Raw genomic sequence first — 18,831 nt, 5'->3', positions numbered from 1 at the left:
CGCTCCAGTTTCAAGACACTAATGATCAGCTCTCTTTTAGATCGTTACAAAAGCTAACTCTATTATTGTTGTAATTTACAAACTTAAGATTCTCTCCTATATATAAATGATCCCTATAATCGACCTCCCCTTGCTTGTGCGTGTTTTGTTCTTGTGCGTGCATCTATTGTCGTCTGTTTTTCGTTTCTGTTTGTATTGATATTATATTGATGTATCATGTTGTTTACCCATGCAATTTTCCGCTTGACCTAGCCGCTTAAGCTCGATTAGCTATGCTATTTCTTAATGCGGCTGGTGCCCAATTATAAAAATTATATTTATTTTTCTCCTTTTCTTATTTAATAAGTAATATCTGTATAATAGAGGGTGCTAATAAAATATGTTGTTGTTGTTGTTGTTGTTATGTTGTTTAGTAAGTCTAAACAACGACTGAAGTCAGCCTTTCGTGCCTTTACTCTAACAATTCAACACTACGATTTTGTTTTCGCCAGAGCACGCGCATACGTTATTCAGCCCTGTCATTCAACTTCTCATATCACCATCCAGGTGCGTGCCCAGGATTGGTTGCTGAGAAAGGGGAGATGGGGTGTGGCGCGCAGTCATCACCTTCAATAAGAAATGTCCCACTTTTTGGCGGCCATGGCGGGGGAAGGTAGGGCAGCCCTTGTGCACGCAATTGCTATCAGTGTCGTGAATACCACTCCTCGTTTGTATGAAATACCCAGTATTCCTTTACAAATGAATGGGCTGAGTTTATCTATTGATAGTCATGTCCGTTACGCTTTCTCTCGCGAATAGCAAGTGTTGTGATTATTCCTTTCCCCCTTTTCAGACAGTTTTAAAAACAGACGTATATTTTTTAAAACAGACATTTATTTTTTTTTTTTTTACAAAAGTTCTTATACTAACTTTTTTACCACTCATTTCTTATCTAGAGAGAGATTCGTGTAGAATGAAATTCGCATGCATAAGCTTACTTGGTTTAGGGGTGTCTCTTGGCGATACGGTCATGTAGAACACTTCGAACGAACTAAGTTGACTCTAGCTGCGGGATGTGTTCCTTTTATATCCATATACACACGAAGAAAAATTCTCACGAAGTTGACTATCTGCAAGCTATCTTTCTGGCCTATGTTGAATCCACACTCCAAACAAGGTGACGCATGTCGCTCCCTCTACTTGGACTCCATTTCTACATCTTCCACTTCGTTCACGATAGGTGTACCCTCCTCCTTCTTTGCCTCTTCCGCTGGGGATTCTTTCTCCTCACTCTTGGCTGCGGCCTCGGGTTTCTCTGTCTCCTCGGGAGGCTTAGGTATATAGCTGCTCTGAGCGGCCATGTACTGCGGAATGCAATTAAATAAATACATAATGTATAAATACATTATAAAACAATCGTAACACTCATAAATCACGCGCTCTGATTGGTCAAGGGTCCAAGTGTTATGAGAGGACAGACGCACGCTTAGCGTCAACATGTGCTCACTTTTCAAAAAAAGTATATTGTAACGTTGTATAAAACAAATAGATCACATTTGTCGAGTTGCGTCACTGTTGTTCATGACACCCTGTGACGTCATCTGTGCATCTATTAGAGGACAGACGCACGCAAAAATGAGATCGCACGGTTAGCGTCAGCATGTATGCGCTTTCCAAAAACGTATATTGTAACGTTGTATGAAACAAATAGATCACATTAGTCAAGTTGCGTCACTGTTGTTGATGACACCCTGTGACGACATCTGTGCATCTATTAGAGGACAGACGCACGCAAAAATGAGATCTATTTGGAAATACAATACAGTCCCAGGCCCTCACCTCTGTCTGTGCTTTCAGCTCGCGGACCTGGTCCTGATAGAAATCGTACACAAAGCGATGCATGTGAACCATGTCGTGAATCACCAGAGGCGGCTCCGACGGACGCACGCCAAGCTGCCAAATAATAAGGGTATGAGCAGGCTAATGGCAATAAAAGAGTTCACGCCATGACAGAAATAAACTATTTGCTAGCGGTCCGAGAGCGGTGGTAGGGGTAGCGCTGATGTATGATCTATCTTACCGGTCTTGTTGATGGTTAGAGCTCATGCATTATATTTTTTAACGGTCTTGTTGAGGAGTAGCGGTCATGTATGATCTACCTTACCGGTCTTGTTAAGGGGTAGCGCTCATGTATGATCTATCTTACCGGTCTTGTTGAGGGGTTGCGCTCATCTATAATCTATCTTACCGGTCTTGTTGAGGGAAGCGCTCAGGTATTATCTATCTTACCGGTCTTGTTGAGGGGAAGCGCTCAGGTATTATCTATCTTACCGGTCTTGTTGAGGGGAAGCGCTCAGGTATTATCTATCTTACCGGTCTTGTTGAGGGGTAGCGGTCATGTATTATCTATCTTACCGGTCTTGTTGAGGGGAAGCGCTCAGGTATTATCTATCTTACCAGTCTTGTTGAGGGGAAGCGCTCATGTATTATCTATTTTACCGGTCTTGTTGAGGGGAAACGCTCATGTTTTATCTACTTACCGGTCTTGTTGAGGGGTTGCGCTAATGTATTATCTTACCGGTCTTGTTGAGGGGTTGCGCTCATGTATTATCTATCTTACCGGTCTTGTTGAGGGATTGCGCTCATGTATTATCTACTTACTGGTCTTGTTGAGGGGTTTCGCTCATGTATTATCTACTTACTGGTCTTGTTGAGGGGTTGCGCTCATGTATTATCTATCTTACCGGTCTTGTTGAGGGGTTGCGCTCATGTATTATCTACTTACCGGTCTTGTTGAGGGGTTGCGCTCATGTATTATCTTACTGGTCTTGTTGAGGGGTTGCGCTCAGGTATTATCTATCTTACCGGTCTTGTTGAGGGGTAGCGCTCATGTATTATCTACTTACTGGTCTTGTTGAGGGGTTGCGCTCATGCATTATCTATCTTACCGGTCTTGTTAAGGGGTAGCGCTCATGTATAATCTATCTTACCAGTCTCGTTGAGGGGAAGCGCTCATGTATTATCTACTTACTGGTCTTGTTGAGGGGTTTCGCTCATGTATTATCTACTTACTGGTCTTGTTGAGGGGTTTCGCTCATGTATTATCTACTTACTGGTCTTGTTGAGGGGTTGCGCTCATGTATTATCTATCTTACAGGTCTTGTTGAGGGGTTGCGCTCATGTATTATCTATTTACCGGTCTTGTTGAGGGGTAGCGGTCATGTATTATCTATCTTACTGGTCTTGTTGAGGGGTTTCGCTCATGTATTATCTACTTACTGGTCTTGTTGAGGGGTTTCGCTCATGTATTATCTACTTACTGGTCTTGTTGAGGGGTTTCGCTCATGTATTATCTACTTACTGGTCTTGTTGAGGGGTTGCGCTCATGTATTATCTATCTTACAGGTCTTGTTGAGGGGTTGCGCTCATGTATTATCTATTTACCGGTCTTGTTGAGGGGTAGCGGTCATGTATTATCTATCTTACTGGTCTTGTTGAGGGGTTTCGCTCATGTATTATCTACTTACTGGTCTTGTTGAGGGGTTGCGCTATGTATTATCTATCTTACCGGTCTTGTTGAGGGGTTGCGCTCATGTATTATCTACTTACCGGTCTTGTTGAGGGGTTGCGCTCAGGTATTATCTATCTTACCGGTCTTGTTGAGGGGTAGCGCTCATGTATTATCTACTTACTGGTCTTGTTGAGGGGTTGCGCTCATGTATTATCTATCTTACCGGTCTTGTTAAGGGGTAGCGCTCATGTATAATCTATCTTACCAGTCTCGTTGAGGGGAAGCGCTCATGTATTATCTACTTACTGGTCTTGTTGAGGGGAAGCGCTCATGTATTATCTATCTTACCGGTCTTGTTAAGGGGTAGCGCTCATGTATGATCTACTTACCGGTCTTGTTAAGGGGTTGTGCTCATGTATTATCTATCTTACCGGTCTTGTTAAGGGGTTGTGCTCATGTATTATCTACTTACCGGTCTTGTTAAGGGGTTGTGCTCATGTATTATCTATCTTACCGGTCTTGTTGAGGGGTAGCGCTCATGTATTATCTATCTTACTTGTCTTGTTGAGGGGCAGCACTCATGTATTATCTTTTTTACCGGTCTTGTTGAGGGGTAGCGGTCATGTATTATCTACTTACTGGTCTTGTTGAGGGGAAGCGCTCATGTATTATCTATCTTACCGGTCTTGTTAAGGGGTAGCGCTCATGTATGATCTACTTACCGGTCTTGTTAAGGGGTTGTGCTCATGTATTATCTACTTACCGGTCTTGTTAAGGGGTTGTGCTCATGTATTATCTATCTTACCGGTCTTGTTGAGGGGTAGCGCTCACATATAATCTATCTTACCGGTCTTGTTAAGGGGTAGCGCTCATGTATTACCTATCTTACCGGTCTTGTTGAGGGGAAGCGCTCATGTATTATCTATCTTACTTGTCTTGTTGAGGGGCAGCGCACATGTATTATCTTTTTTACCGTTCTTGTTGAGGGGCAGCGCTCATGTATTATCTATCTTACCGGTCTTGTTGATGGTTTGAGCTCATGTATTATCTATCTTACCGGTCTTGTTGAGGGGAAGCGCTCATGTATTATCTATCTTACCGGTCTTGTTGAGGGGTAGCGCTCATGTATTATCTATCTTACCGGTCTTGTTGAGGGGTAGCGCTCATGTATTATCTTTTTTACCGGTCTTGTTGAGGGGCAGCGCTCATGTATAATCTATCTTACCGGTCTTGTTGAGGGGTTGTGCTCATGTATTATCTATCTTACCGGTCTTGTTAAGGGGTAGCGCTCATGTATTATCTATCTTACCGGTCTTGTTGAGGGGCAGCGCTCATGTATTATCTATCTTACCGGTCTTGTTAAGGGGTAGCGCTCATGCATTATCTATCTTACTGGTCTTGTTGAGGGGTTGTGCTCATGTATTATCTATCTTACCGGTCTTGTTAAGGGGTAGCGGTCATGTATTATCTATCTTACCGGTCTTGTTGAGGGGTAGCGGTCATGTATTATCTATCTTACCGGTCTTGTTAAGGGGTTGAGCTCATGTATTATCCATCTTACCGGTCTTGTTGAGGGGTAGCGCTCATGTGGTGCTAAATGAAGCTGCAGTGGTCTCTGCGTCAACTGAATAAAAACAACAACCAGCTAGTTATGATGAGCAAGTACCAGGCCAACGAAAATGCATAATGTATCTTAAATTTTAAGTTTTGAATTAATTTAAGTCTTAAATTAATTCAATGGAACAACAGACTCAGATTTTTAAGGCAAGCTTTTTTGTCTGATGCGAATCACATAAATCATTGTCTATTTTCCTGGTCTGCCTAAGCCTTCTCCGTTAGACCCAATATACATCACGTGCCAAATGCCGAGGGCCTTACCTGGCTGAATGCTGGGCTTAGCTCCATGCAGTTACTGAAGAGGCTTACACGCGCTAATATATACAATCCCAGCCGAGCACGTGACATAGCAACAACCAATCGGCGGACGTCTCGCAAGTGGCCTACAGTACGCGTGCGCACCAGTGAGAGAATGATGAAATCGTTCTGCTGACCTTGGTAACGATCGACCGTGGTCACCTTTAGTGAAAAAGAAACACAAGTTAGCATCAGATGGTGACAATCACTCATGCTAATGGAATTGATGTTGTGGTTGGTGATAATGATGGTAATGATGCTGCTTCTGATGATGATAATGCTGGTGTTGCCTATGATGATAATGATGGTGTTGATGATGCTGGTGTTGGTGTTGGTGGTGGTGGTGGTGATGATGATGATGATGATGATGATGGTGGTGATTATGATGATGGTGATTATGATGATGATGATGATGATGCTAATGATGAAATGATATTCATTTATGCTGATGAAATTCACGTTGACGTTGATGCTAATGATGATGACAAATATTATTGTGATGCTAATATTTCTAAGGCTAGCACCTTACTAGGACATCATATAAGAGGATTGTTGCCGCATCTCAGTTGTTTTGCTGTTGATGATGATGATGAAACCGTTGATCATGATGCTGATTATTATTATGATGACGAAGCTAAAATTTCTCGTACCTTACTAGGACGTCCTATAAGAGGGTTGTTGCCGCATCTCTGGTTGATTACGTCGCGAATCAAGTGCTTTTGGCCATTGTAAGTTGTAAGGATGGCGATGCGCTCAGCAGGAATACCAATCAACCGCATGTACATAAAGAGGGCCACCGCGTACTCTGCCTCGCCGAGGTTCTGGAATGAGGAAGTAATCAAGCATTAAAGATGATGGAGAAGAGATGGAAAATATGCAATAAATAACGCTAAACCCACTGCCTGAGGAGTGGAAACTCTAGCCAGACAGCCAGCCTGCATGTCATTCGATAATACAACATAAAATACTTTTGAAGAGATATCTTTTTGTATGTAACTTGATTAAGCTTCTAACATGTTGTTGTACCAAATTTGAATTCAGCACTGCAATAAGTGCAAAAAAAATCAATTATTGAATGAATCCTCATGAAAAACGTGTAGCTTGGGCAAGCAATGTTTCGCTCCTACAACATCATTTCCTTTGTCTTTTGTTCAAACAAACAAGGATGCACAAGCGATGTTGTACGATGCCGGCACAATTTCTCATTCACTAAAGGTGACCATGGTCGATCGTTACCAAGGTCAGCAGAACGATCACATCTCCTCAGTCTTTCGATCAGAAGGATTCCTAGTAGCCTCACCTGGTAGAAGTACGGGTTAGGTTCAGACTCTCCCACGCCATTGAAGTCCTGTACATCAATCAACTGGAAGTCGAAGTGGAAGCCTGGGTTCTCTACTCCATATTCTGGCCACGTCAAGACGTGCGGCAAGTTTCCAAGAGTTTTGTAGCGCCAGTTGTATAGGTTACACAAGCTGAAAAAGGCAAGTTTTCGAGAGTTTTGTAGTGCCAGTTGTTTTCTTTCAATGGTTTTCTTTCAATACTTTGAAAAAAAAATAATGGTTTATTTCTAAAAAAATCAAAATGGCCATCCACGATTAAAGTCAGATACTTGATTGGCTTGACAGTATTTGCTTTAAAGTATATAAGTTGTGGAAGGAATAGGGTGGCATGTGTGACTAGGAGCTTAAAGTGACGAGATTGTCATCCTTTCCTAAGCTAAAGAACAGTTATACCAAATTTTTGAACAAATTAAATCCATCCAAATCATTCTGAAATTTTACCATCTTTACTTAACATAGTTTAAGGACAAAATTTGGGATTGGGGATATGGTCTATATGTAAGGACATGAAAAGAGCACTGAATTTATAGCGATTCTCAATACATCGCGACCCTTCGCCTTGACATTCTAACGGTGATTTTGTGTAGTTCGAGGACGTCAATCATCCGCGTTCCCATAACGATCAAGGCAGACTTGATTACTTCATTTGTTTCGTGTATTGAAAGTTTTAGTCGACGTTATTTAGGGCCCGAGAGCCACATTTGACAACACAGTAAAAAAACGCAAAAGTTCAGTTCTCATAAAAGAGTAAAAAATATGTTGCAAAATATTAAAGGTTCACGTTTTGCCAGTCATCTCACAAAGGAAGCCTCGAAACTAACCAAAAGCACTTAGAATGTCAAGGCGAAGGGTCGCGATGTATTGAGAATCGCTATAAAAGAACGTGGTGATCAAACATGGTTTCCACCGACCTTGGCCGTGCACGGCCCTGTGCGTCCAGCTGTACCGTGGGCACACCCAGGCGTACAAAGCGTGTGAACAGGGACTGCTCCATGTTTGAGAATTTCTGGAAAGCCATGTTCTTGATGACTGGTGGAAGCTGGTAAACGAGGTAAAAAAAACAGTGTTAAATGAAATATTCAGATAATTCTCCATGTTCGTTGATTTCTGATAAATATATGGTAGTTCTCTCTTGATTGCAGAACGTGATTGATGCATTGCTTTGCTGAGGCGTAAAGCGTCAGTAATAAAAACGCCTATTTAAAACGGTTATGCACGTCCCTTGTAAGCACCAACTTGCTTCACATGGACCACCCTTGGTGAACACGTTTTTGGCGGATATGGCACCCAATCCAAATAGGGTGATAGCCATGAAACCAACCCTTTAATTTTGAATCAACCTGCACGTCTGAAGGTATACTGGTTAGTAAGAAGCTTTACCTTTTGTTGGGTTTCCTTGTTAGAAATAATAAGGCAAAAGTACAGGTATAAATATTTTGCATTTCATATTTTATATACCCATTTGTTACCTGATTGTGATCACCGATAAGACACACTCTCTTCAACCTGTTATAGCCATCTTCGGGATTCTGGGAAAACACGAAATGCATTATTTCTTTTAAATAATGCAAACCTTTATAACATGTTAATGAAGTTCAGTTGCATAGCGGCCAAAGTTAAAAATTAAAACAGTCAGCCCAAAGGGAAGCATTGGTTTTTGATCGAACAAATGATTCCAATCTCTGCCATTACATTTTTTGATAGTGTTGTTGGTGGTGGTGGTAGTTCTAGTGGTGTCGTTGTCATTGTTAGCTATAATGAAAGACCGTAGTTTTTGAGTGCCCATTGCAGTTTCGCAAATCTTGCAGCAAAGCTAACAATAAATAAAAACAAATAGATTACCTGAAGTAGGAGCGGGATAAACGTCTCAATCTCGAGGATTTGGGCAGACTCCTCCATCAATACGTTGTCATACTACAGACCGTAATCAAACACATTCTTCAATAAGAACAAGCTGCTTTTTTGCGGCCGAGGGATGAAACGGCCCATACGACAACCATTAAGCTTTGACAAAACGCCTTTGATGTTTTCATGACCAATTCCAAATGTAAATGCTTGCAAATGAACATAAAACAATAGAATTGGGCTGTTTGTATTTGGAACGGTACATTAAAAGAAGGCCGTTTGTTCAAGGCCTTAGCTTAAGAACTGGTATCCACCTGTTATTACCTTAAAGCCCAACTCGACAAGGTCATGTCGTTTGAGGGCGGCGTGGGTACAAGTCATGGCGATGATCTTCGCTTCCTTCACGAGAAGGTAATTGGTTCTGTCTCGTCCTGACGAGAAATTATTTGCAGTTCGAAGAAGCACGAAAAAAAACAAAAAATCAATGGTGTTCAGTTGCTTCTCTTACCACTTCGCAGTAGCTCGAATGCTCGGAATTCCTGGAAAGGCAAATGCCAGTTAGTCTTCTAAGAATGGCCGAAATGGCAAGCGCGAGGGTTTATGGAAAAGTAGCCGTGCGGGAAGGCCAAATGGAAATATGTGTATGGAGCACTACTTTGGTTACTCTTCATGCAGGTACAAGTGATCTACCAAGTGATCCTAAGCCCTTTACACTTATCACACAGGATACACCGGGAATGGGTGAGTATGGTCAACAATAAAAATTATTTTTTAAGAGGTATAGACGAATAGAGACGAATAATAATAATAGAAAACATCCTGTATCTTAAAGGCAAAATATCCATTCAAAAGTACCTCTAACTGTTGGAAGATCTTTTTGATGTGACGATAACAGCCCTGGAAAAAAAACACAATCAGATCAATTGATTGTGGAGTCATGAGTGCAGTGAATATCATGCGGGAAGTCAGTAAAATAATAACAGAAAAAGATTAAACACATCAATTTTTACAAGGTAAAGAAAGAGTAGCAATAATCTAATAAACCCTGGTGTAATGTGATCCCTGCAAATCGGCAACGACAGGGAAAAAATAATAAAAGTCAGACTTGGAGTGCACTTTGTCATTTACATTTCAGCTGTTTTACAGTATGTTATCATCCAAACAACTACCTTTGCGCTATAAACCAGGCAATCATTATGTTCACAAGGGAGGAAGAAGGTTTACGGCTTATTAGTGCTTAATTGGAACTATAAAATCAAAATATTATCGAAACTTATTTAGAATAGTTGAGTGCTTATCAAAAAGGGTTATTTTATTTCGGTCATGCTCTCCTTGCCGTCGCCATCGTCGTAACTTCCCTAATGTAGTAGCAACAGGGGCGCAAACCTCGGTTATCTCCATGTCCTCATCCCACAAGCGACCGTTGAAGATGGGCTACAAAACAAACAACAAGCTATCTATTGGGCACTGAGCGAACTAAGACCAGACATAAGGATGAAAAAGTTAGCAAACCTGCGGTGCGTTCTCGAAGAATTTGTGGAATGGGAAGAGCTCTGAGATTGCAGAAACATCTCCCCTCTACAAAAAGGAAACACATGATATCATGTGTTTATACCACGGGAATCATATTGATATTTAAAGCGGGGTTGGAAATTAGGAAGGTATGAGTTGTCTTTTTTAGCGTACAACGTTCTCCTTGATCCAGCCAAGGCTATAAACCATCAAGGTTTACCAGTAGGCTGTTACAAAACGCTTTTCCTGACTTTTTTGTCTAGCGATTCATAAAAAGATTTTCGACTTGTTCTTTAATTTCTAGCCCTGAAAGATCATATATGTCATTGCTAGTGTGTTGCTTGTGTGTTGTTAGTGTGTTGCTAGTGTTCTGTTAGTGTGTTGTTAGTATGTTGCTAGTGTGTTGCTAGTGTGTCGCTAGTTTGTTGATAGTGTGTTGTTAGTGTGTTGCTAGTGTGTTGTTAGTGTATTGCTAGTGTGCTGTTAGTGTGTTGTTAGTGTGTTGCTAGTGTGTTGTTAGTGTGTTGCTAGTGTGTTGTTAGTGTGTTGCTAGTGTGTTGCTAGTGTGCTGTTAGTGTGTTGTTAGTGTGTTGCTAGTGTGCTGTTAGTGTGTTGCTAGTGTGTTGTTAGTGTGCTGTTAGTGTGTTGTTAGTGTGTTGCTAGTGTGTTGTTAGTGTGTTGTTAGTGTGTTGCTAGTGTGTTGTTAGTGTGTTGTTAGTGTGTTGTTAGTGTGTTGTTAGTGTGTTGCTAGTGTGTTGTTAGTGTGTTGCTAGTGTGCTGTTAGTGTGTTGCTAGTGTGCTGTTAGTGTGTTGTTAGTGTGCTGTTAGTGTGTTGTTAGTGTATTGCTAGTGTGCTGTTAGTGTGTTGTTAGTGTGTTGCTAGTGTGTTGTTAGTGTGTTGTTAGTGTGTTGTTAGTGTGTTGTTAGTGTGTTGCTAGTGTGTTGTTAGTGTGTTGCTAGTGTGCTGTTAGTGTGTTGCTAGTGTGCTGTTAGTGTGTTGTTAGTGTGCTGTTAGTGTGTTGTTAGTGTATTGCTAGTGTGCTGTTAGTGTGTTGTTAGTGTGTTGCTAGTGTGTTGCTAGTGTGCTGTTAGTGTGTTGTTAGTGTGTTGTTAGTGTGTTGTTAGTGTGCTGTTAGTGTGTTGTTAGTGTATTGCTAGTGTGCTGTTAGTGTGTTGTTAGTGTGTTGTTAGTGTGTTGCTAGTGTGCTGTTAGTGTGTTGTTAGTGTGTTGTTAGTGTGTTGCTAGTGTGCTGTTAGTGTGTTGCTAGTGTGTTGCTAGTGTGCTGTTAGTGTGTTGCTAGTTTGTTGCTAGTGTGTTGATAGTGTGTTGTTAGTGTGTTGCTAGTGTGTTGTTAGTGTATTGCTAGTGTGCTGTTAGTGTGTTGTTAGTGTGTTGCTAGTGTGTTGTTAGTGTGTTGCTAGTGTGTTGTTAGTGTGTTGCTAGTGTGTTGCTAGTGTGTTGCTAGTGTGTTGTTAGTGTGTTGCTAGTGTGCTGTTAGTGTGTTGCTAGTGTGTTGTTAGTGTGCTGTTAGTGTGTTGTTAGTGTGTTGCTAGTGTGTTGTTAGTGTGTTGCTAGTGTGTTGTTAGTGTGTTGTTAGTGTGTTGTTAGTGTGTTGTTAGTGTGTTGCTAGTGTGTTGTTAGTGTGTTGCTAGTGTGCTGTTAGTGTGTTGCTAGTGTGCTGTTAGTGTGTTGTTAGTGTGCTGTTAGTGTGTTGTTAGTGTATTGCTAGTGTGCTGTTAGTGTGTTGTTAGTGTGTTGCTAGTGTGTTGTTAGTGTGTTGTTAGTGTGTTGCTAGTGTGTTGTTAGTGTGTTGCTAGTGTGCTGTTAGTGTGTTGCTAGTGTGCTGTTAGTGTGTTGTTAGTGTGCTGTTAGTGTGTTGTTAGTGTATTGCTAGTGTGCTGTTAGTGTGTTGTTAGTGTGTTGTTAGTGTGTTGCTAGTGTGCTGTTAGTGTGTTGCTAGTGTGTTGTTAGTGTGTTGTTAGTGTGTTGTTAGTGTGTTGCTAGTGTATTGCTAGTGTGCTGTTAGTGTGTTGTTAGTGTGTTGCTAGTGTGTTGTTAGTGTGTTGCTAGTGTGTTGCTAGTGTGCTGTTAGTGTGTTGTTAGTGTGTTGCTAGTGTGCTGTTAGTGTGTTGTTAGTGTGTTGTTAGTGTGTTGATAGTGTGCTGTTAGTGTGTTGCTAGTGTGTTGCTAGTGTGCTGTTAGTGTGTTGCTAGTTTGTTGCTAGTGTGTTGTTAGTGTGTTGCTAGTGTGTTGTTAGTGTGTTGCTAGTGTGCTGTTAGTGTGTTGCTAGTGTGTTGTTAGTGTGTTGTTAGTGTGTTGCTAGTGTGCTGTTAGTGTGTTGCTAGTGTGTTGCTAGTGTGTTGCTAGTGTGTTGTTAGTGTGTTGTTAGTGTGTTGTTAGTGTGTTGTTAGTGTGTTGTTAGTGTGTTGCTAGTGTGTTGCTAGTGTGCTGTTAGTGTGTTGCTAGTTTGTTGCTAGTGTGCTGTTAGTGTGTTGTTAGTGTGTTGTTAGTGTGTTGTTAGTGTGTTGCTAGTGTATTGCTAGTGTGCTGTTAGTGTGTTGTTAGTGTGTTGCAAGTGTGTTGTTAGTGTGTTGTTAGTGTGCTGTTAGTGTGTTGTTAGTGTGTTGCTAGTGTGTTGCTAGTGTTCTGTTAGTGTGCAGTTAGTGTGTTGTTAGTGTATTGCTAGTGTGCTGTTAGTGTGTTGCTAGTGTGTTGTTAGTGTGTTGCTAGTGTGTTGTTAGTGTGTCGATAGTGTGTTGTTAGTGTGTTGCTAGTGTGTTGTTAGTGTGTTGCTAGTGTGTTGTTAGTGTGTTGCTAGTGTGTTGTTAGTGTGTTGTTAGTGTGCTGTTAGTGTGTTGCTAGTTTGTTGCTAGTGTGCTGTTAGTGTGTTGCTAGTGTGTTGTTAGTGTGTTGCAAGTGTGTTGTTAGTGTGTTGTTAGTGTGCTGTTAGTGTGTTGTTAGTGTGTTGCTAGTGTGTTGCTAGTGTTCTGTTCATGTGCTGTTAGTGTGTTGCTAGTGTGTTGTTAGTGTGCTGTTAGTGTGTTGCTAGTGTGTTGCTAGTGTGTTGCTAGTGTGTTGCTAGTGTGTTGCTAGTGTGCTGTTAGTGTGTTGCTAGTGTGTTGTTAGTGTGTTGCTAGTGTGTTGTTCATGTGTTGTTAGTGTGTTGCTAGTGTGTTGTTAGTGTGTTGCTAGTGTGCTGTTAGTGTGCTGTTAGTGTGTTGCTAGTTTGTTGTTCGTGTGTTGTTAGTGTGTTGTTAGTGTGTTGCTAGTGTGTTGTTAGTGTTTTGCTAGTGTGTTGCTAGTGTGTTGCTAGTGTGTTGCTAGTGTGTTGCTAGTGTGTTGTTAGTGTGTTGCTAGTGTGTTGCTAGTGTGCTGTTAGTGTGCTGTTAGTGTGTTGCTAGTTTGTTGTTCGTGTGTTGTTAGTGTGTTGTTAGTGTGTTGCTAGTGTGTTGTTAGTGTTTTGCTAGTGTGTTGCTAGTGTGTTGCTAGTGTGTTGCTAGTGTGCTGTTAGTGTGCTGTTAGTGTGTTGCTAGTTTGTTGTTCGTGTGTTGTTAGTGTGTTGTTAGTGTGTTGCTAGTGTGTTGTTAGTGTTTTGCTAGTGTGTTGCTAGTGTGTTGCTAGTGTGTTGCTAGTGTGTTGCTAGTGTGCTGCTAGTTTGTTGTTAGTGTGCTGTTAGTGTGTTGTTAGTGTGTTGCTAGTGTGTTGTTAGTGTGTTGTTAGTGTGTTGTTAGTGTGTTGTTAGTGTGTTGCTAGTGTGTTGTTAGTGTGTTGCTAGTTTGTTGTTCGTGTGCTGTTAGTGTGTTGTTAGTGTGTTGCTAGTGTGTTGTTAGTGTGCTGTTAGTGTGTTGCTAGTGTGTTGTTAGTGTGCTGTTAGTGTGTTGTTAGTGTGTTGCTAGTGTGTTGCTAGTGTGTTGCTAGTGTGTTGCTAGTGTGCTGTTAGTGTGTTGTTAGTGTGCTGTTAGTGTGTTGCTAGTGTGTTGCTAGTGTGTTGTTAGTGTGTTGCTAGTGTGTTGTTAGTGTGCTGTTAGTGTGTTGTTAGTGTGTTGCTAGTGTGTTGTTAGTGTGCTGTTAGTGTGTTGCTAGTGTGTTGTTAGTGTGCTGTTAGTGTGTTGTTAGTGTGTTGCTAGTGTGTTGTTAGTGTGCTGTTAGTGTGTTGTTAGTGTGTTGCTAGTGTGTTGTTAGTGTGTTGCTAGTTTGTTGTTCGTGTGCTGTTAGTGTGTTGTTAGTGTGTTGCTAGTGTGTTGCTAGTGTGCTGTTAGTGTGTTGTTAGTGTGCTGTTAGTGTGTTGCTATTGTGTTGCTAGTGTGTTGTTAGTGTGTTGCTAGTGTGTTGCTAGTGTGCTGTTAGTGTGTTGCTATTGTGTTGCTAGTGTGTTGTTAGTGTGTTGCTAGTGTGTTGCTAGTGTGTTGCTAGTGTGTTGCTATTGTGTTGCTAGTGTGTTGTTAGTGTGTTGCTAGTGTGTTGCTAGTGTGCTGTTAGTGTGTTGCTATTGTGTTGCTAGTGTGTTGTTAGTGTGTTGCTAGTGTGTTGCTAGTGTGCTGTTAGTGTGTTGCTAGTGTGTTGTTAGTGTGTTGTTAGTGTGTTGCTAGTGTGTTGCTAGTGTGTTGTTAGTGTGTTGTTAGTGTGTTGCTAGTGTGCTGTTAGTGTGTTGCTAGTGTGCTGTTAGTGTGTTGCTAGTGTGTTGTTAGTGTGCTGTTAGTGTGTTGCTAGTGTGTTGCTAGTGTGTTGTTAGTGTGCTGCTAGTTTGTTGTTCGTGTGCTGTTAGTGTGTTGTTAGTGTGTTGCTAGTGTGTTGCTAGTGTGTTGTTAGTGTGTTGTTAGTGTGTTGTTAGTGTGTTGTTAGTGTGTTGCTAGTGTGTTGTTAGTGTGTTGCTAGTGTGTTGCTAGTGTGCTGTTAGTGTGTTGTTAGTGTGCTGTTAGTGTGTTGCTAGTGTGTTGCTAGTGTGTTGTTAGTGTGTTGCTAGTGTGTTGTTAGTGTGCTGTTAGTGTGTTGTTAGTGTGTTGCTAGTGTGTTGTTAGTGTGCTGTTAGTGTGTTGCTAGTGTGTTGTTAGTGTGTTGCTAGTTTGTTGTTCGTGTGCTGTTAGTGTGTTGTTAGTGTGTTGCTAGTGTGTTGCTAGTGTGTTGCTAGTGTGCTGTTAGTGTGTTGTTAGTGTGCTGTTAGTGTGTTGCTAGTGTGTTGCTAGTGTGTTGTTAGTGTGTTGCTAGTGTGTTGCTAGTGTGCTGCTAGTTTGTTGTTCGTGTGCTGTTAGTGTGTTGTTAGTGTGTTGCTAGTGTGCTGTTAGTGTGCTGTTAGTGTGTTGCTAGTGTGTTGCTAGTGTGTTGTTAGTGTGCTGTTAGTGTGTTGCTAGTGTGTTGCTAGTGTGTTGCTAGTGTGTTGCTAGTGTGCTGTTAGTGTGTTGCTAGTGTGTTGCTAGTGTTCTGTTAGTGTGTTGCTAGTGTGTCGCTAGTGTGTCGCTAGTGTGTTTTAGTGTGTCGATAGTGTGTTGTTAGTGTGTCGATAGTGTGTTGTTAGTGTGTCGCTAGTGTGTTGTTAGTGTGTTGCTAGTGTGCTGTTAGTGTGTTGCTAGTTTGTTGTTCGTGTGCAGTTAGTGGGTTGTTAGTGTGTTGCTAGTGTGTTGTTAGTGTGCTGTTAGTGTGTTGCTAGTGTTCTGTTAGTGTGCTGTTAGTGTGTTGCTAGTGTGTTGTTAGTGTGTTTCTTGTGTGTTTCTTGTGTGCTGTTAGTGTGTTGCTAGTGTGCTGTTAGTGTGTTGCTAGTGTGTTGCTAGTGTGTTGTTAGTGTGTTTCTTGTGTGTTTCTTGTGTGCTGTTAGTGTGTTGTTAGTGTGTTGCTAGTGTGTTGCTAGTGTGTTGCTAGTGTGTTGCTAGTGTGTTGCTAGTGTGTTGCTAGTGTGTTGCTAGTGTGCTGTTAGTGTGTTGTTAGTGTGCTGTTAGTGTGTTGCTAGTGTGCTGTTAGTGTGCTGTTAGTGTGCTGTTAGTGTGTTGTTAGTGTGTTTCTTGTGTGTTTCTTGTGTGTTGTTAGTGTGTTGCTAGTGTGCTGTTAGTGTGTTGTTAGTGTGTTGCTAGTGTGCTGTTAGTGTGTTGTTAGTGTGTTGCTAGTGTGTTGTTAGTGTGTTTCTTGTGTGTTTCTTGTGTGCTGTTAGTGTGCTGCTAGTGTGCTGTTAGTGTGTTGTTAGTGTGTTGCTAGTGTGTTGTTAGTGTGTTTCTTGTGTGTTTCTTGTGTGTTGCTAGTGTGTTGCTAGTGTGCTGTTAGTGTGCTGTTAGTGTGTTGCTAGTGTGTTGTTAGTGTGTTGCTAGTGTGTTGTTAGTGTGTTGCTAGTTTGTTGTTCGTGTGCTGTTAGTGTGTTGTTAGTGTGTTGCTAGTGTGTTGTTAGTGTGCTGTTAGTGTGCTGTTAGTGTGTTGCTAGTGTGTTGTTAGTGTGCTGTTAGTGTGTTTTTAGTGTGTTGCTAGTGTGCTGTTAGTGTGTTGCTAGTGTGTTGTTAGTGTGCTGTTAGTGTGTTGTTAGTGTGTTGCTAGTGTGTTGTTAGTGTGTTGCTAGTGTGTTGCTAGTGTGTCGCTAGTGTGTTGTTAGTGTGTTGCTAGTGTGCTGTTAGTGTGTTGCTAGTGTGTTGCTAGTGTGCTGTTAGTGTGCTGTTAGTGTTTTGCTAGTGTGCTGTTAGTGTGTCGCTAGTGTGTTGCTAGTGTGTTGTTAGTGTGTTGCTAGTGTGTTGCTAGTGTGCTGTTAGTGTGTTGCTAGTGTGCTGTTAGTGTGTTGCAAGTGTGTTGTTAGTGTGTTGCTAGTGTGCTGTTAGTGTGTTGCTAGTGTGTTGTTAGTGTGCTGTTAGCGTGTTGTTAGTGTGTTGCTAGTGTGCTGTTAGTGTGTTGCTAGTGTGTTGTTAGTGTGTCGCTAGTGTGTTGTTAGTGTGTCGCTAGTGTGTTGTTAGTGTGTTGCTAGTGTGCTGTTAGTGTGCTGTTAGTGTGTTGCTAGTGTGTTGTTAGTGTGCTGTTAGTGTGTTGCTAGTGTGTTGTTAGTGTGTTGCTAGTGTGTTGTTAGTGTGTTGCTAGTGTGTTGCTAGTGTGTTGCTAGTGTGTTGCTAGTGTGTTGCTAGTGTGTTGTTAGTGTGTTGCTAGTGTGTTGCTAGTGTGTTGCTAGTGTGTTGCTAGTGTGTTGCTAGTGTGTTGCTAGTGTGCTGTTAGTGTGTTGCTAGTGTGTTGTTAGTGTGTTGCTAGTGTGTTGTTAGTGTGTTGTTAGTGTGCTGTTAGTGTGTTGCTAGTGTGTTGTTAGTGTGCTGTTAGTGTGTTGTTAGTGTGTTGCTAGTGTGTTGTTAGTGTGTTGCTAGTGTGTTGCTAGTGTGTTGCTAGTGTGTTGCTAGTGTGTTGTTAGTGTGTTGCTAGTGTGCTGTTAGTGTGTTGTTAGTGTGTTGCTAGTGTGTTGTTAGTGTGCTGTTAGTGTGTTGTTAGTGTGTTGCTAGTGTGTTGTTAGTGTGTTGCTAGTGTGTTGTTAGTGTGTTGTTAGTGTGCTGTTAGTGTGTTGTTAGTGTGTTGCTAGTGTGCTGTTAGTGTGTTGTTAGTGTGTTGCTAGTGTGCTGTTAGTGTGTTGCTAGTGTGTTGTTAGTGTGCTGTTAGTGTGTTGTTAGTGTGTTGTTAGTGTGTTGTTAGTGTGTTGTTAGTGTGTTGCTAGTGTGTTGTTAGTGTGTTGCTAGTGTGTTGTTAGTGTGTTGCTAGTGTGTTGTTAGTGTGTTGCTAGTGTGCTGTTAGTGTGTTGCAAGTGTGTTGTTAGTGTGCTGTTAGTGTGCTGTTAGTGTGTTGCTAGTGTGCTGTTAGTGTGTTGCTAGTGTGTCGCTAGTGTGTCGCTAGTGTGTTGTTAGTGTGTTGTTAGTGTGTTGCTAGTGTGTTGCTAGTGTGTTGCTAGTGTGTTGCTAGTGTGCTGTTAGTGTGTTGCTAGTGTGTTGTTAGTGTGTTGCTAGTGTGTTGTTAGTGAGTTGCTAGTGTGTTGTTAGTGTGCTGTTAGTGTGTTGTTAGTGTGTTGCTAGTGTGCTGTTAGTGTGTTGCTAGTGTGTTGTTAGTGTGCTGTTAGTGTGTTGCTAGTGTGCTGTTAGTGTGCTGTTAGTGTGCTGTTAGTGTGTTGCTAGTGTGTTGCTTGTGTGTTGTTAGTGTGTTGCTAGTGTGTTGCTAGTGTGTTGCTAGTGTGTTGCTAGTGTGTTGCTAGTGTGCTGTTAGTGTGTTGCAAGTGTGTTGTTAGTGTGCTGTTAGTGTGTTGCTAGTGTGTTGCTAGTGTGCTGTTAGTGTGTTGCAAGTGTGTTGTTAGTGTGTTGCTAGTGTGCTGTTAGTGTGTTGCTAGTGTGTTTATGGTTGGTGACGCATGATATAGACGCCTTTACTCACCCTCTCCTTTAGATTACTCATGTACTCCTCCCAGCGGGAAACCACCTGTTAAAACCGATAAATGCACCAGTCAAACATAGCACAAACACCATAGCTTAATTAAACACCATAGCACAAGATAACTGTCATGGTAATGTGATACTTTTGCTAGCCCAAGAGCACAATATAATGATACAGTGGAGCTCTACAAGTAATACCTGATAGAGGTAGAAGTACCCCGCCGTCTCACAGGTATAGGACACGTCTCCATGTACACCAAGACTCTCCTATAAGTAAAACAACGAGTATGTTAGCATGGGACAACAAGTATGTTAGCATGGGACCACAAGTATGTTAGCATGGAACAACAAGTATGTTAACATGGAACA

At 41.7% G+C, this 18,831-nt stretch overlaps 1 protein-coding gene across 1 annotated transcript in view; it reads right to left on the bottom strand.

Annotated features, from left to right (window-relative positions):
• Positions 1-760: 760 nt before the first annotated feature.
• The window catches only part of LOC5506332 (RNA helicase aquarius), a 46,343-nt gene continuing 28,272 nt past the window's right edge, over positions 761-18,831 (bottom strand). The window contains exons 37-52 of the mRNA XM_048728864.1: positions 18,661-18,729; positions 18,464-18,508; positions 10,102-10,167; positions 9,976-10,023; positions 9,445-9,486; positions 9,098-9,128; positions 8,914-9,020; positions 8,587-8,658; positions 8,214-8,273; positions 7,656-7,783; positions 6,705-6,876; positions 6,055-6,225; positions 5,369-5,566; positions 5,052-5,114; positions 1,819-1,932; positions 761-1,343 (exon numbers count right to left, since the gene is read on the bottom strand). Of these exons, the coding sequence (XP_048584821.1) occupies positions 1,176-1,343; positions 1,819-1,932; positions 5,052-5,114; positions 5,369-5,566; positions 6,055-6,225; positions 6,705-6,876; positions 7,656-7,783; positions 8,214-8,273; positions 8,587-8,658; positions 8,914-9,020; positions 9,098-9,128; positions 9,445-9,486; positions 9,976-10,023; positions 10,102-10,167; positions 18,464-18,508; positions 18,661-18,729 (1,554 nt within the window). The 3' untranslated portion in view covers positions 761-1,175. The remainder of the gene's footprint in view (positions 1,344-1,818; positions 1,933-5,051; positions 5,115-5,368; positions 5,567-6,054; positions 6,226-6,704; positions 6,877-7,655; positions 7,784-8,213; positions 8,274-8,586; positions 8,659-8,913; positions 9,021-9,097; positions 9,129-9,444; positions 9,487-9,975; positions 10,024-10,101; positions 10,168-18,463; positions 18,509-18,660; positions 18,730-18,831) is intronic.

The sequence above is a fragment of the Nematostella vectensis genome, chromosome 1, assembly GCF_932526225.1.
Source record: "Nematostella vectensis chromosome 1, jaNemVect1.1, whole genome shotgun sequence".
Classification (NCBI taxonomy): Eukaryota; Metazoa; Cnidaria; class Anthozoa; order Actiniaria; family Edwardsiidae; genus Nematostella; species Nematostella vectensis.
This window is presented reverse-complemented; position numbering and strand designations above follow the sequence as displayed.